Genomic DNA, 16,665 nt, shown 5'->3' with positions numbered 1-16,665 from the left:
CTGGACACGACACTGGCTCGGACGAGACAAGGACTCCAGGCCTGGACTAGGTCTTGATGAGGATAGTGGAACCAGGACACGGAACTGGGAACTAGGAGCCTGGGTTTGGACTCCGAGCCAGAGTCTGGACAAGGACCCAGAACCTGGGTCTTGACTCGGGTTCGGACTCCAGAACCAGGTAAAGACAAGACGTGGCTACACGAAGAGGAGAGGCAACAGGGTGGACATGAGACTCCTGGAGAGGACAAGGGAATGCCAGCACAGGACGCGAGAATCCCAGCACTGAGCTGGGTAAGGTACTCCTGGAATGGGTGAAGCACATGGACAAGACGAGAACACAGAGCCCTGGTCGAGGGAGAATAGGAACGCAAAACAGAGCCAGGACCCCTCCTTGGTTACAGGACATAGTGCCGGGAGTCATTCACAGAACACAGAAAGCTGGACATGGTGAGACAGTTCACAACGCGAGGTAGCGGCAAATGGCCAGACCTACCTAGCGAAGGCGTGGACACAGAGAGACAGTTCCAAACCGGGTGAGACTCCAGACACAGATGAGGCTGGGCTCCAGGCAGAGGCAAGGAGAGGCTCCAGAGGGAAGGAAGGGAACAGTCCAGCCTCGGGGTTATGGCGGCCTGACTTACCCAGCGGAGGAAAGGACTGGGAGGGACAGATCCCACCGTAGGATAACGGCAAGGATGGCCTGACTTACCCCATGGAGGCGAGGTCAGGATACCAGTGGGACAAACCCACACAGAGGTGAGGACAGGATACCAGTGGGACGAACCCACACAGAGGCGAGGAGAGGATACCAGTGGGATGAACTCACACAGAGGTGAGGACAGGATACCAGTGGGATGAACCCACACAGAGGTGAGGACAGGATACCAACAGGATGAACCCAGACAGAGGCGAGGACAGGATACCAACAGGATGAACACACACAGAGGCGAGGTCAGGATACCAGTGGGATGAACCCACACAGAGGCGAGGAGAGGATACCAGTGGGATGAACCCACACAGAGGTGAGGACAGGATACCAGTGGGACGAACCCACACAGAGGTGAGGACAGGATACCAGTGGGACGAACCCACACAGAGGTGAGGACATGATACCAACAGGATGAACCCACACAGAGGTGAGGACATGATACCAACAGGATGAACTCACACAGAGGAGAGGACAGGATACCAGTGGGATGAACCCACACAGAGGTGAGGACAGGATACCAGTGGGACGAACCCACACAGAGGCGAGGACAGGATACCAGTGGGACGAACCCACACAGAGGCGAGGACAGGATACCAGTGGGACGAACCCACACAGAGGCGAGGACAGGATACCAGTGGGATGAACCCACACAGAGGTGAGGACAGGATACCAGTGGGATGAACCCACACAGAGGTGAGGACAGGATACCAGTGGGATGAACCCACACAGAGGTGAGGACAGGATACCAGTGGGATGAACCCACACAGAGGTGAGGACAGGATACCAGTGGGACGAACCCACACAGAGGCGAGGACAGTATACCAGTGGGACGAACCCACACAGAGGTGAGGACAGGATACCAGTGGGATGAACCCACACAGAGGCGAGGACAGGATACCAGTGGGACGAACCCACACAGAGGTGAGGACATGATACCAACAGGATGAACCCACACAGAGGTGAGGACAGGATACCAGTGGGACGAACCCACACAGAGGTGAGGACAGGATACCAGTGGGACGAACCCACACAGAGGCGAGGACAGGATACCAGTGGGATGAACCCACACAGAGGCGAGGACAGGATACCAACAGGATGAACCCACACAGAAGCGAGGACAGGATACCAGTGGGACGAACCCACACAGAGGTGAGGACATGATATCAACAGGATGAACTCACACAGAGGTGAGGACAGGATACCAACAGGATGAACTCACACAGAGGTGAGGACATGATACCAACAGGATGAACCCACACAGAGGTGAGGACAGGATACCAGTGGGACGAACCCACACAGAGGTGAGGACAGGATACCAGTGGGACGAACCCACACAGAGGTGAGGACATGATACCAACAGGATGAACCCACACAGAGGTGAGGACATGATACCAACAGGATGAACTCACACAGAGGAGAGGACAGGATACCAGTGGGATGAACCCACACAGAGGTGAGGACAGGATACCAGTGGGACGAACCCACACAGAGGCGAGGACAGGATACCAGTGGGACGAACCCACACAGAGGCGAGGACAGGATACCAGTGGGACGAACCCACACAGAGGCGAGGACAGGATACCAGTGGGACGAACCCACACAGAGGTGAGGACAGGATACCAGTGGGACGAACTCACACAGAGGTGAGGACAGGATACCAGTGGGACGAACCCACAGAGAGGTGAGGACAGGATACCAGTGGGACGAACCCACACAGAGGCGAGGACAGGATACCAGTGGGACGAACCCACACAGAGGTGAGGACAGGATACCAGTGGGACGAACCCACACAGAGGTGAGGACAGGATACCAGTGGGACGAACTCACACAGAGGTGAGGACAGGATACCAGTGGGACGAACCCACACAGAGGTGAGGACAGGATACCAGTGGGACGAACCCACACAGAGGTGAGGACAGGATACCAGTGGGACGAACTCACACAGAGGTGAGGACAGGATACCAGTGGGACGAACCCACACAGAGGCGAGGACAGGATACCAGTGGGACGAACCCACACAGAGGCGAGGACAGGATACCAGTGGGACGAACCCACACAGAGGCGAGGACAGGATACCAGTGGGACGAACCCACACAGAGGTGAGGACAGGATACCAGTGGGATGAACCCACACAGAGGCGAGGACAGGATACCAGTGGGACGAACCCACACAGAGGTGAGGATAGGATACCAGTGGGATGAACCCACACAGAGGTGAGGACAGGATACCAGTGGGATGAACCCACACAGAGGTGAGGACAGGATACCAGTGGGACGAACCCACACAGAGGTGAGGACAGGATACCAGTGGGATGAACCCACACAGAGGTGAGGACAGGATACCAGTGGGATGAACCCACACAGAGGTGAGGACAGGATACCAGTGGGACGAACCCACACAGAGGTGAGGACAGGATACCAGTGGGACGAACCCACACAGAGGTGAGGACAGGATACCAACAGGATGAACCCACACAGAGGTGAGGACATGATACCAACAGGATGAACCCACACAGAGGTGAGGACAGGATACCAGTGGGACGAACCCACACAGAGGTGAGGACAGGATACCAGTGGGATGAACCCACACAGAGGTGAGGACAGGATACCAGTGAGATGAACCCACACAGAGGTGAGGACAGGATACCTGTGGGACGAACCCACACAGAGGTGAGGACAGGATACCAACAGGATGAACCCACACAGAGGCGAGGACAGGATACCAACAGGATGAACCCACATAGAAGTGAGGACACAGCCCCTACACTCGAACCCAGGGCCACTTATATTCCCGGCTCTAAGACGAGAATCAGGTGCCCATGATTAAGCCCAAATGAGACAAGGGAGAGCCGGAAGACATGGAGTCAAGAGTTCACAGACCAGACCCTGAGCAGGAACGCGGAGTTCATGGACCGGACTATGACATGCGTTCTGATTTATTGAGCTTCTACCTTACAAAGAAGGTGATTCGGAATTGTCAGCCTTTTGAAGGTCATTACAATTCTCGATAGTTTTATTTGTTGAGAACATAACTCACGCCCACTGACATAAAGCATTGGTAAGAACTCCAAAGGGCGGTCCGTAATGAGACTGACCCAAATGCCTAAAAGCCGTCAGCGAGTGTGAACTTCAATCGGGACTTCAATTGCCCTTAATTTAAGGGTAGTTTACTGTTTGAATCTGGTACAACTGTGAATTTTGAGATACAGCCTCTCTTGCTTCTTTTCCAGAATCTGCGTACTCTGTCACCATGAGTTTTGGGGAACCGCTGACAGCTTTGTTGGTTGTTTTATTGAGCGTCCTGCTTCTGGTGAGATTCTTTCGGAACAACCAGCGGCAGAAAGGCAGGCTTCCCCCGGGTCCTCCTGCCCTCCCGATCATCGGCAACCTGTTCCAACTGGATTTCAAAGCACCCCACAAATCCCTCATCAAGGTAGGGACAACGTCTGAATATTTAAATTACACATAAAGAGAATTCTTTATTAACAAATTCCTCCACTCGAGGTAGCTTTCTTTGACAGAACCGCCGAAGCAGTTGCGTGAGGGATGTTTTTTTTTTCAAATGTAAATCGCGGCATCAAATTACCTGTATCTCGCTATTATCAACCCGCACAAAATGCTGGAGGAACTCAGCAGGCCAGGCGGCATCCATGGACAAGAGTAGTGTCGACTGTACTCTTCCAGAGGTGCTATCTGGCCTGCCGAGTTCCTCCAGCATTTTGTGTGTGTTGCTCGGGTTTCCGACATCTGCTGATTCTCTCTCGTTTGCGACCTGGATATTGAACAGTAAAATGCAAAACTCTCAGGCACATACATATGGCTAGGGTGCCTAAGACTTTGCACAGTACTGTAGTGACTTTATGTATTGCATTGTACTGCTGCCGCAAAAAGGGAAGAAATGTCATGACATGTGAGTGATGATAACCTGGTTCTGATATGGGTCTTTATTGTGGACTGAGAGTGGGAGGGGGAGTCACGGTTGGGAAAGGGGAAGGAAGAGGGGAGGGTGTGGGAAGCACCACAGACGTTCTATACTGATCAATACACCAACTGTTTGGAATCAGATCACCTTGCCTGGGGTCTCAAGGCTGGATGCGTCTGCACCCACGCCACCCCTGCCCCTGGCACTCCTTCTCTGCCACCCGTCCCAGGGCACTCCACCCTCACCATTCCAAAATTCCTTTTCTCCGGCCAGTTTTACAAACTCGTCGTCAGCTCCCTATTGACAAATACAGTTCAGTGCCTAAGCCGTTTGGTCCCTGAGAGGAAAATTGCTGTGGGTCTTATCTCTCCTCTAGTTAAATTGATTGACGAACATCGTATGGAGTATAAAATGTTATATAACAATATACATTCCTGTATCCCCACAGCTGAGTGAGCAGTATGGCCCCGTGTTCACCTTCTGGTTCGGCAGCTGCCCTGCGGTGGTGGTGTGTGGTGCCGAAGCGATGAGAGAGGCCCTGATTGACCACGGGTATGACTTCAGTGGCCGATATCTCATACCCATCTTGAAAAGAATTGCAGATGGCTATGGTGAGATAATTTATAATTTAACTCGAGTTATTTTGTTGCTGCCTCCGCTCTCTTGAAATCTGAATATTTTTGCTATTTATACGCTTCCTAAATAGTTAATGCTACTGAAAGAGACGGCACATGCTGGTCGTTCTTAGTTATAATTTTAATTAGAAATAGCAGCTGTTAGAACAGGGACTTTGGGCTCAAGGAGCCGCACCGCCCAGATACTAGGCCAATCACAGGACAGTTTACAATGACCAATTAATAGATTCGTAGAAGTGTTCAGCACAAAACAGGCCCTTTGTCCCTTCTAGTCCATGCCAACCCATTTAATCTGCCTATTTCCACGGATTTGCACCTGGGCCAGAGCCCTCAGTACCCCTACCACACATGTACCTGTCCAAAGTTTTCTTAAGCATTGAAATTGAGCTTGCATGCACCACTTGCGCTGACAGCTCATTCCACCTTCTTCTGACCCTCTGACTAAAGAGGTTTCCCCTCATGTTCACCTTAAACTTTTCAACCTTTCACTATTAACCAATAACATCTAATTGTAGTCCCACCCGATCTCAGGGGGAAAAGACTGCTTGCATGTTTTCTATCGATATCCCTCATAATTTTGTATACCTCTATTAAATCTCCTCTCAATCTTCTACATTTCAAAGAATAATTCCTAACCTATTGAATCTTTCCATATAACTTGTTCTGGCAATGTCCCTGCAAATTTCCTGTGTACTTTTTCAATCATATTTATATCTTTCCTCTAGGTAACCAAAACTGTACACAGTACACCAATTTAGACTTCACTGACATCTTTTTCAACTTCAACACAACATCCCATCTCCTGCACTCAGTACTTTGATTTAAGAAGGCCAACGTGCCAAAAGCTTTCTTCACAACCCTCTCAACATTTGCCATCACTTTAAATGAATTCTCAGCTCCCTCTGTTCTACTAACCTACTACTCCACATGTCTTCGGACTGTGGGAGAAAACCAGAGCACCCGGTGGAAACCGAAGCCATTGAGAAGGTCGCACTGAGAATCCTGTACACTGATGTTACTTCCACGATGCTGCCTGAGAAGAGTGTTCCAGAACGTGACAATGAACGTGAGTATCACGGCTGAGATACCTCTCTACCAAAGGAGGTGTAAGGGATGGGAGCCATGGGAGCAGGTGATGGATGGTCATATGAGCAGCTGGTGCGGATTACAAGTCCTGGTTATGCAACCACTGACACCAGGCAGACAATCTCTGAAAAATATTGGTCATGGCTGGGGTCACCCATCTTGTAAAGACACTGTCCAGAAGAAGGCAGTGACAATAGTTCTGCAGAAAAATCTGCCAAGAGCAATAATGGTGAAGGGACCATGATTGCCTACATCATACAACATGTCACATAATGAAGATGTTGATGAAGGAATACTGATATACTGTATATCCAAGCATCTGTGCAATGAATGGAAGGACACTAGGGAGTGTGGTGGAACAGAGGGACCTCAGATTCAGATTCATCACGTGAACATTGAAACATACTGTGAAATGTGTAATTGGTGCTAACAGCCAATACACCCAAGGATGAGCTGGGGACAGCCTGCAAGTGTTGCCACACATTCCGACACCAGCATAACATGCCCACAATGTTCTGCAGGACAACAGAACTGGACACCAGTAAAATGTGTCCTATGAGTACAAAGAGTTCTGATAAAGGGTCTCAGCAGAAAATGTCCACTATTTATTCCTTTACATAGATGCTCCCTGACCAGTTCCCTCAGTGTTTTGTGTCTGTGTGCTGCTGTGGATTTCCAGCATCTGCAGGTTTTCTCATGTCTAGGAGTACAAGTACGCTGTTTGTTGAAAGCTGTATCACATATGGACACGGTGGTTAAAAAAAAAAGATTCAAAGTTCAAACTGATTCTGGAGAAGATGTTGCCAATCTGTAGTGACTGAGGTCTGTAAGTGAGGAAATTGAGGATCCATTTGGTGGAGTTTCTTTACCAACATCTCATGGTATTTGCAGTAATTGTATCTAGTATCTAGTATCTATGTAAAGTGCTGCCCCAGATAAAGATCAAAGTAAATTCATTTTCAATGTACATATATGTCACCATATACAACCTTCAAATCAATTTTCTTGTTGGCATGCTCAATAAAAAAAAAATCTATGGAATAATAACCATAACAGAACCAATGAAAGACTGCACCAACCTGGGCATTCAACCAGAGTGCAGAAGACAGCAAACTGTGCTAATACAAAAATAAAGAAATGATAGTAATCAATAAATAAGGAATATTGAGAACATGAAATGAAAAGTCCTTGACAGTGAGTCCATTAGTTGTGGGAAAATGTTAGTGATGGGGCAAGTGAAGTTAAATGAAGTTGTCTCCCTTGGTTCAAGAGCCTGATGGTTGAGGGATAATAACTGATGGTGAACCTGGTGGTATGAGTCCTGAGGTTCTCACACTGGCCTTCATCAGTCAGGTTGTTGTGAACGAACCAAGCAAAAGGTCTCCCAATAAACAGGGGCTCCACAAGAGTAGAGAGAGACACCCAGAGATAGACAAACTCATCAATTGTTTATTCTCATGTCACTAAATCAGCATGGTTTTGATAGGACTTTCACAAACTTTGAGACACAGAGACAGATGAACTCTTTGGTCTTTTGTTTGCTTGTGTTGGTGCCTGAGGCCAGGAAAGAATCCAGCCACCAGCAGCTAATGGTAGCATCATGCACTGACATTTGACAGTAACAAACCTACAGTGTTTGACTTGTACAGACACCTTACATGCTGCGAGCTCACAAAGAGTTAAAATGTCACTTGGAACTGTTTAGATTTTCATCCAGTATTTTACAAAATTTGAAGCAACACAGATATTATATCACAGGTGTATAAGTTGTTAGGTTGGCCACACTTGGAAGACAGTGTACAGTTTTAGTCACATTGTTATAGGAAAGACACGTTTCAACTGGAAAGAGTGTAGAGAATCATTATGGGATATGGCCAGGACTGGAGGGCTTGCGTATGGGGAGAGAGTAACGAGGCTAAGTTTTATTCTTTGGAACACTGGAGAATGAGAGGAGACCCTATGGACCAGAGAACAATTGTGAGAGGCAAAAATAGCAGATGGTAAAGGACTTTTCCCCAGGGTAGGGGAGCTAAAAGATACTGTGGTATTAAAAGGTTTGGGCACCCCGGTCAAAATTTCTGTTATTGTGAATAGCTAAGTGAGTAAAAGATGACCTGATTTCCAAAAGGCATAAAGTTAAAGATGATATATTTCTTTAATATTTTAAGCAAGATTACTTTTTTATTTCCATCTTTTACAGTTCCAAAATAACAAAAAAGTAAAAGGGCCCAAATCAAACTTTTTGGCACCCTGCATGGTCAGTACTTAGTAACACCCCCTTTGGCAAGTATGACAGCTTGTAAGCACTTTCTATAACCAGCTAAAAGTCTTTCAATTCTTGTTTGGCAGATTTTCACCATTCTTACTTGCAAAAGGCTTCTAGTTCTGTGAGATTCTTGGGCCATTTTGCATGCACTGCTCTTTTGAGGTCTATCCACAGATTTTCGATGATGTTTCGGTCGGGGGACTATGAGGGTCATGCCGAATCCTTCAGCTTGTGCCTCTTGTCCATTGTGGATTTTGAGGTGTGTTTAGGATCATTATCCTGTTGTAAAAGCCACCCTTTTGTCATCTTCAGTATTTTACAGATGTTTGCTTCCAGAATTTGCTGGTAATTAATTGAATTCATTCTTCCCTCTACCAGTGAAATGTTCCCCGTGCCACTGGCTGCAACACAAGCCCAAAGCATGATCAATCCACCCCTGTGCTTAACAGTTGGAGAGGTTCCCTTTTCATGAAATTCTGCATCCTTTTTTCTCCAAACATACCTCTGCTTATTGTGGCCAAAAAGTTCTATTTTAACTTCATCAGTCCACAGGAATTGCTTCCAACATACATCAGGCTTGTTTAGATGTTCCTTTTCAAACTTCTGATGCTGAATTTTTTGCTGAGGACACAGGAATGGTTTTTTTTGATGATTCTTCCATGAAGATCATATTTGTGCAGGTGTCACTTCATAGTAGAACAGTGCACCACCACTCTGGAGTCTGCTAAATCTTCCTGAAGGTCGTTTGCAGTCAAAGGGGGGTTTTGATTTGCCTTTCTAGCAATCTTACGAGTAGTTCTCTTGGAATTTTTTTTGTAATTTATTTTTTATTGAAATTCAGCATCATACAAACATTTCCATAAAATGTATTTCAGATACTGTATGTATATATAATATATTCATGTTTGCCACAAATCTCCACATGGTATTTACCTGAGGTATACACTTATAGAAAAGAAAGAACAAACAGAAGGAAAACTATGTACAAGTAGGGTATGATCTTTTCTTTAACAACATAATCATTGATTTGTGAGAATAAAAATCAGGCCACTCCAGCTTTCAGACATGTAAGACCCAGTTGCTTACTATCCGCCTTTAATCTCTCCCTTTTCCGATTTAAACTTTGAAATTTCAACTTTATTCAGTTGAATTTGTACAGCAATAGTTACGGCTACTTCAAAGACCACCAGACGAAATCCAGACCCATCTAATGGGAAATTTAAGAAGACCGACAAGTTCGCGGAAGAACCCCCTTAGATCAAGAGATTAGAATCTCGAATCAGAAGTATCTGCACTGAAAGAACTCAACTAAAAGGGAAATTTGAAGAAAAAATTGACTCTTTGAGCGTCGATCTTAAAGAAGTCAATAGAAATGCGGCTGATCTCTCTTCTCGTTTGGAAAAGGCTCAATAAGAATCATGGATTTGGAAGCTCGATCACATTGGAATAATACTTGAATTGTTGGGTTAGAAGAGAAATCGGAGTCTGCCGACGCACTGGTTTATTTTGCTAAACTGTTTCAGTCTTTATTTCTGGAGGTTTGTTCGCAACTCCCTGAGATCGAATCGGCTCACAGAACCGGTGCTTTAAAATCTTTGGATGAAGGTAAAAACAGGCATATTGTTGTGTGTTTTCTCCGTTTTAGTGACAAGGATTGCATTATTAAGCTTGTAAGAAAGCAAAGAATATTTTCATTTCAAGGCTCAGAGGTCTGTTTTTTAAAGATTTTCCATGCGAAATTGTTCAACAACATGCTGCTTTTGCTCCTTCTATGAAACTAGCTTATCAAAAGAAGCTTTTTCCATCACTACAGTATCCAGCAAAATTAACGATCATTATTAAAAATTCTGGAATTCGTATTTTCCATGATCCAGCTGAAGAATTGCATTTTATTAACCGTTTGTCTGATGAGTCCGATGGCGAATCTAAAGTTTGAAGATCGAATGATTTAGAATAGTTTGATGGTCTCGTGGTGTAAAGTGAAGAAATTGGAAGATTTGATGGTTATAAAAGTTTTTACCTTAAAATGTATTTTTATCTCCGAAAAAGTCTGGTTTGGAGGGTTTTAACCTTTGAAGATATAGCAGGAGAACTGTTGAAAGACCGTAGATAATTCTGAACCATCTAGACTTTTTTTTGTGTGTAGCATCTAAAGGTACCAACTGTTTTTTTTCTGTTTCATATGCTTTTGTAAAGTTTCTTTTAAGTAATTACCTGGATTTTCTTATGTTTTAAAGAAAGACTGGACAATTTAAAGATGGCGATTTTTTCCCTTCTGTGCAAATATTTCAATGACGACGAATTTGAAACCTGAAGTTGAATGACTTATAATGGTTTGAGTGTCTCATGGTGTAAAGACGGATAAAATTGTAAGATTTGATGGTCACATAAAGTCTTTATTTTAAAATGTATTTTTATTTTTGAAAAAGACTGGTTTGGAGGATTTTAACCTTAGAAGATATAGTGTGAGAACTGTTGATAGGCTGTAGTTAAGTTTGATCCATCTAGAACTTTTTTTTGCAGTATCTAAATGAATCAATTGTTTTTTTATTATTCTGTATGCTTTATTGAAGATTTTTAAAAAGTAATTATTTGGATTTCCTTGTGTTTTAAAGACAGATTGGACAATTTAAAGATGGCGATTGTTTTTCTTTTGTGAAAATATTCCAAGAATTGTTTTGGATGTGTTTTTCTTCCCCTATCTAATACTATGAAGGTTACTTTCAAATTGAAGGTGGTTTGCTTTCACAAGAAAAACACTGTCCTTCCAAGTTAATTATACTGAGATATACGTTGACTGTAATGAGATTTATATTCAGTAGAGGGAGATAAGAGATTACTTTTTTTATTATTATTTTTATTACTCAGCTAGGCGGAGCTGTATTCGCACCTCTGCTTTTCTTGGGGCTTGCGTCGATTGATATCGACTGGTTTCTGGGCTTTGTAGATTGGGTGTTTTGTTTTCTTTTTTTTTATCCCCATTATGGAATCCCAGAGCATACACTAATTATTTTTATTGTTGTTCATCTCCGCCATTTTCGATCACGTTATCCTGACATGCGTCAAACTACTTTTTTTAGATACAAAGTTTCATGATGACATCTAAACAGTTAAATGTTTTAACTTGGAATGTTCGCGGTTGGAATCACCCTATTAAGTGTAAGAAAACATTTAAAGTTATATATCAATTCCAGCCTGATATAATTTTTGCTCAAGAGGTGCATATCAGGTTATGTGATAAAAATCAATTTCTTAAATTTTGGAATTTCATGCAAATTCCCAGAGTAAAACTAGAGGTGTCTCTATTTTTATTGATTCCAATATTCCTTTAATCAGGAGGATATTATAGCCGATATCAATGGTAGAATTTTAATTGTTAAAGGAATAATTTGTAATAAGAAAATGGTTTTGGTTAATATTTATGGATCAAATGTTGATGATCCCTCATTTTTTAAGGCTGTTTTTGCTCTATTACCTGATTTAAATGAATATATGTTATTAATGGGTGGTGATTTTAATACTTGCTTAAATCCTTTAATGGATAAGTCATCATTCAAACCTCAACTTCCTAACTGTTCTGCATCACTTATTAATTCCTTTTTAATTGATTATGGTTTAATTGAGGTCTGGTCCTCGACTTTTTTAATGTTCAGAAATGTGAGTATGATGCGATTGCTATTTCTGATTGTGCTCCTTTAAATTTAATATTTGAATTGGAAGATGTTGTTTCTACCAGACCATTTTGGCATTTTCCAGAACATTTATTACAAAGTGCAGAATTTGTTGAGTTTATTGAAACTCAGATAAAAGAGTTTTTACTCTTTAATAATATAGGAAATGTCACCAAGTTAGTAATTTGGGATACATTGAAAGCTTACTTACATGGTCAAATTATGTCATATATAGCTAAATTGAAGAAAAAAATCAAGAATAAAATTAGATAAAATTTCTAAACAAATTACAGAATTAGATAACATTAATACAATCTCTCCAAACGTTGTTCCATTTAAAAGAAGAGTAGAACTACAATCACAGTATAACTTATTACTGACATATCCTATTGAAGGATATTTGCTTAAATTGAAAAGTCAATTTTATATTACTGGGGATAAAAATAATAAGCTCTTAGCTTCCTAACTAAGAGCAGTTAGAGCTAAAAAAACAAATTTTAAAGATTCGTAAAACAATGGTATAGTAAGTAACTATGAGGATATTAATAATACTTTTCAAGATTTTTACTCTGATCTTTATAGATCTCAATTTCCTACAGATTTCTCCAAAATGGAAGCATTTTAACATGAGATTAAATTTCCACAAATTTCTGATGAAGATCAACAGATGCTTGATGCTCCAATTACCGAGCATGAAATTCAGAAAGCTATTTTATCAATGCAATCAGGTAAAGCTCCTGGACTTGATGGTTATTCAGTGGGATTTTTCAAAAAAATTGAAAGATTACTTTCTCCATATCTTTTGGAAATATTTCATGAATCCTTTGAGAAGAGTAATTTACCTTCTTTTTATGAAGCATCTATTTCCTTAATTCTTAAAAAAGATAAAGACTCTGTTGAATGCTCATCATGTAGACCTATTTCACTATTAAATGTGGATGCAAAAATTCTTTCTAAAATAATGGCTAACCGCTTGGAATTTTTAAAAATTAAGATAATCTCTATGGACCAAACGGGCTTTATTAAAGGCTGTTACTCTTTTTCTCATGTTCAGGGATTGATGAACATTATTTATTCACCATTATCCAAGCAACCTCAATGTCTTATCTCTCGATGCAGAAAAGAAATTTGATAGAGTTGAGTGGCCATACTTGTTCAAAGTATTAGAAAAATTTGGTTTTGGTAATAATTTTAATAGATGGATTCCAATGATCTATAAGAACCCTATTGCCACGGTCATTACTAACAATTACAGGTCTTCTTTCTTTTCACTTTCTCGTGGTACTAGGCAGGGATGTCTATTAAGCCCTTTATTATTTAATCTTGTAGTGGAGCCTTTAGCTATAACATTACGGGAGGCCAAAAACATTCATGGTATTTCTATAACTGGAACCATACATACGATTTCTGTTTATGCAGATGATCTTTTGATTTTTATTTCGAATCTTAAGGAATCAATTCCTAATCTTTTGGAAACACTTAACGATTTTGGAAAATTTTCAGGATATAAACTTAATTTGAATAAAAGTTAATTGTTTCCATTAAATGGTCCTGTGAGTACATATAATGATATTCCTTTTAGAATTGTTAATATATTTAGGTATTATAATTACTAAAAATATAAAGATCTTTATAAAGCTAATATAGTTCCTCGAGTAGACTCCATGAAATTACTATTTTCTAGATGGAATCCACTTACTCTTTCTTTAATAGGTCATATCCATGCTGTGAAAATGATGATTTTACCTAGATTTTTATATATTTTCCAAAATATAGCCATCTTTTTAACTAAAATTTTTTTGATCAAATTGACTCTCTTATTTCCTCCTTTATTTGGAACAATAAGAGACCAAGGATTAACAAGTACCATTTACAAAAACCCAAAAAAGATGGTGGACTTACACTTCCTAATTTAAGACTGTATTACTGGGCTGTAAATATTAGACAATTCTGTTTTTGGTTATACTGGCTTGATAAGAGCCAAAATCCACGTTGGGTTGATTTGGAATTAAAAGTTGTTAAAAAATTTCATTTAACTTCAATATTAGGAGCTCCATTACCTTTACAGCTCTCTAATATTCCAAATTTAAATTTTTACCTGGTTATTATACAACCTTTATGGATTTGGATTCAGTTTCATAATTTTTAAAATTTTAAACAATTTAATTTGTCTAGTTTTTTATATCGAAACTTTTCTTTTAAACCTTCAATAACTGACCCCATTTTTCTCCTATGGAAAGATAAAGGAATCCGCTATTTTTACAGATCTAATTTGTAATAGTCGATTGATGAATTTTGAAGAGTTAATTAACAAATACTCTCTCGCTCATACACATTTTTTGCAATATTTTCAGGTTAGACATTTTTTACAACAATATTTACCTGTTTCCATATTTACAAGTATCTGATTTGTTGGATACCATTTTGAAATTGAATCCCTTAGTGAAAGGTTCCATTAGCAGAATTTATAATTTACTCTTGTTATAAAAAGAGAATCTATCACTAAAGATTAAACAAGATTGGGAGAGAGAACTTAATATGACCTTTGTGAATGAAGATTGGGTTCGAATTTTGAAGAATGTAAATTCTTCCTCTATATGTGCCAATCACTGTCTAATTCAATTTAAAATTGTCCATTGTTATTATTTAACAAAGGAGAGACTATCTAAAATATTTCTTAGTGTAGATAATTACTGTGATAGATGTAAAACTGAAGTAGCTACTTTGTCACATATGTTCTGGCCATGTTCTTCATTAAAACTGTTTTGGAAGTCTTTATTTTCTACAATCTCTAAAGATTTGAAAATTAATTTACAACCTAATAGACTAACTGTTCTATTTGGAATAGTTCTGCATCATATTCAGGGTATTTAATCTTCAGATCAACATGTAATTGCATTTGTTACATTATTGGCAAGAAGGGCTATTTTATTAAAATGGATAGATATCTCTTCCCCTACATTAATTGAATGGTTTTCTCAAGTAATGTTGTCTCAGCTTGGAAAAAATTAGAAGTAAAACTTTTGAACCTCAATTTGATTTTGAGAGAAGATGGGGTTCTTTTGCCAAATATTACCATTTAATTTGAATTATTCTATATTGTTTCCTTCCAATTTCATTATCTTTTTAAAAAAATGTGAATTGGTGGTTGATGACTATTTTCTATATATCTAGATGATGGTTAAACATATTGCTTCCTGGGGTTGATTCCTAATGGGTTTTTTGTAGTTAATGGGTTTTCTCCCCTCGTTAGATGGGGTTCTTTTCCCCCCCTATTTTCTATATATAATTTTTTTCATTTTTATTTATTATGATTAGTGTTTTTCTTCAGCTCTATTAATTGTATAAATATTAATTTGTTGGTTTTGTATTATTCTATAGTTGTAGAAGATTATGTATTAATAAAAAGATTCTAAAAATGAAAAATGAATAATCAGGCCCATGGGGTGCTATTAGTTAAACCATTTTTCCCCAGTATGAATCAAATTGTTCCAATTTATAATTGACAGATGCTGTTATCTTCTCCATTTTGTAAATGTTCATTGTAATTTCCATCCATGTGTTTAAAGTTGGGCTCTCTGGTGATAACCATTTCCTGGTAAGAGTCTTTTTACCAGCCACCAGTGGTATATTCATTAAGTATGTATCTCTTTTTAACCATTCTTCAGGTATATACTGTACTCAAAATATATGTGTAAAGGGGATTTCTTCTTTTTCTTTGTTACTGTGTATGTAAACAAAATGGCTTCTTTGTTTTGTTAAAAGTAGGAATGCTTTGTTGTGATAGGGTGCTGGAAGCTTGTTTGGGTTAAAATTTACTGATAACGAGAATTGTATTCCTTTGTAAACCAATTTGGATTAATGTTGTTCTTTCTTCTGAGTCTGTAAGCTTTTGTTGGCGGGCTTTTGGGGAGTTCGGCATGACGGAGTGAGAGAGGAAGGACGTGATGCTGTAAACCGGGCAAGGAATGGACCCCAAGCTGGGGTCCAAGACCGGGGGGGTACCCTGAGGGGAGGAGACGATGATAGATGTGCTGGGTTGACCACTTCGGGTGGTCCTGAGCTGCGAGTCGAGGAGTTTGGAGGGGATCGAATGGTAGCCAGAAGACTTCAGTAAATGAGCTCCAATGGTTGTGCATGAACTGGTTTGGAGTTTGATAAGTTTGGCGCCTTTTCTTTATTTCCTTTTCCTTCATGTATACTGTATCATTATTAATTACTTAGTTATAGTAATCTTTATAAACTGTAATCATTTAATCGCATATGGTGTTTGTTCTTTGGCGAGGTGGGGACATCACACAGCATCCACACCAGCTGATTACCCAGTTTGGCGGGGCCGAATGCTGCTCCCCCTAGACAAGAACAAGCTGAGCGAGC

General features: G+C 40.9%; 2 protein-coding genes across 2 annotated transcripts in view; both read left to right on the top strand.

Annotated features, from left to right (window-relative positions):
* LOC132402265 (cytochrome P450 2C38-like) overlaps positions 1-16,665 on the top strand; it is a 265,261-nt gene that overhangs the window by 147,062 nt on the left and 101,534 nt on the right. The window lies entirely within an intron of this gene.
* Positions 3,820-16,665, top strand: part of LOC132402269 (cytochrome P450 2C15-like) — a 78,060-nt gene continuing 65,214 nt past the window's right edge. The window contains exons 1-2 of the mRNA XM_059985087.1: positions 3,820-4,141; positions 5,079-5,241. Of these exons, the coding sequence (XP_059841070.1) occupies positions 3,959-4,141; positions 5,079-5,241 (346 nt within the window). The 5' untranslated portion in view covers positions 3,820-3,958. The remainder of the gene's footprint in view (positions 4,142-5,078; positions 5,242-16,665) is intronic.

This window comes from Hypanus sabinus, chromosome 11, assembly GCF_030144855.1.
Source record: "Hypanus sabinus isolate sHypSab1 chromosome 11, sHypSab1.hap1, whole genome shotgun sequence".
NCBI classification, from domain to species: Eukaryota; Metazoa; Chordata; class Chondrichthyes; order Myliobatiformes; family Dasyatidae; genus Hypanus; species Hypanus sabinus.
Note: the sequence above shows the minus strand (reverse complement) of the source record. Positions and strands in the feature narration are given on the sequence as shown.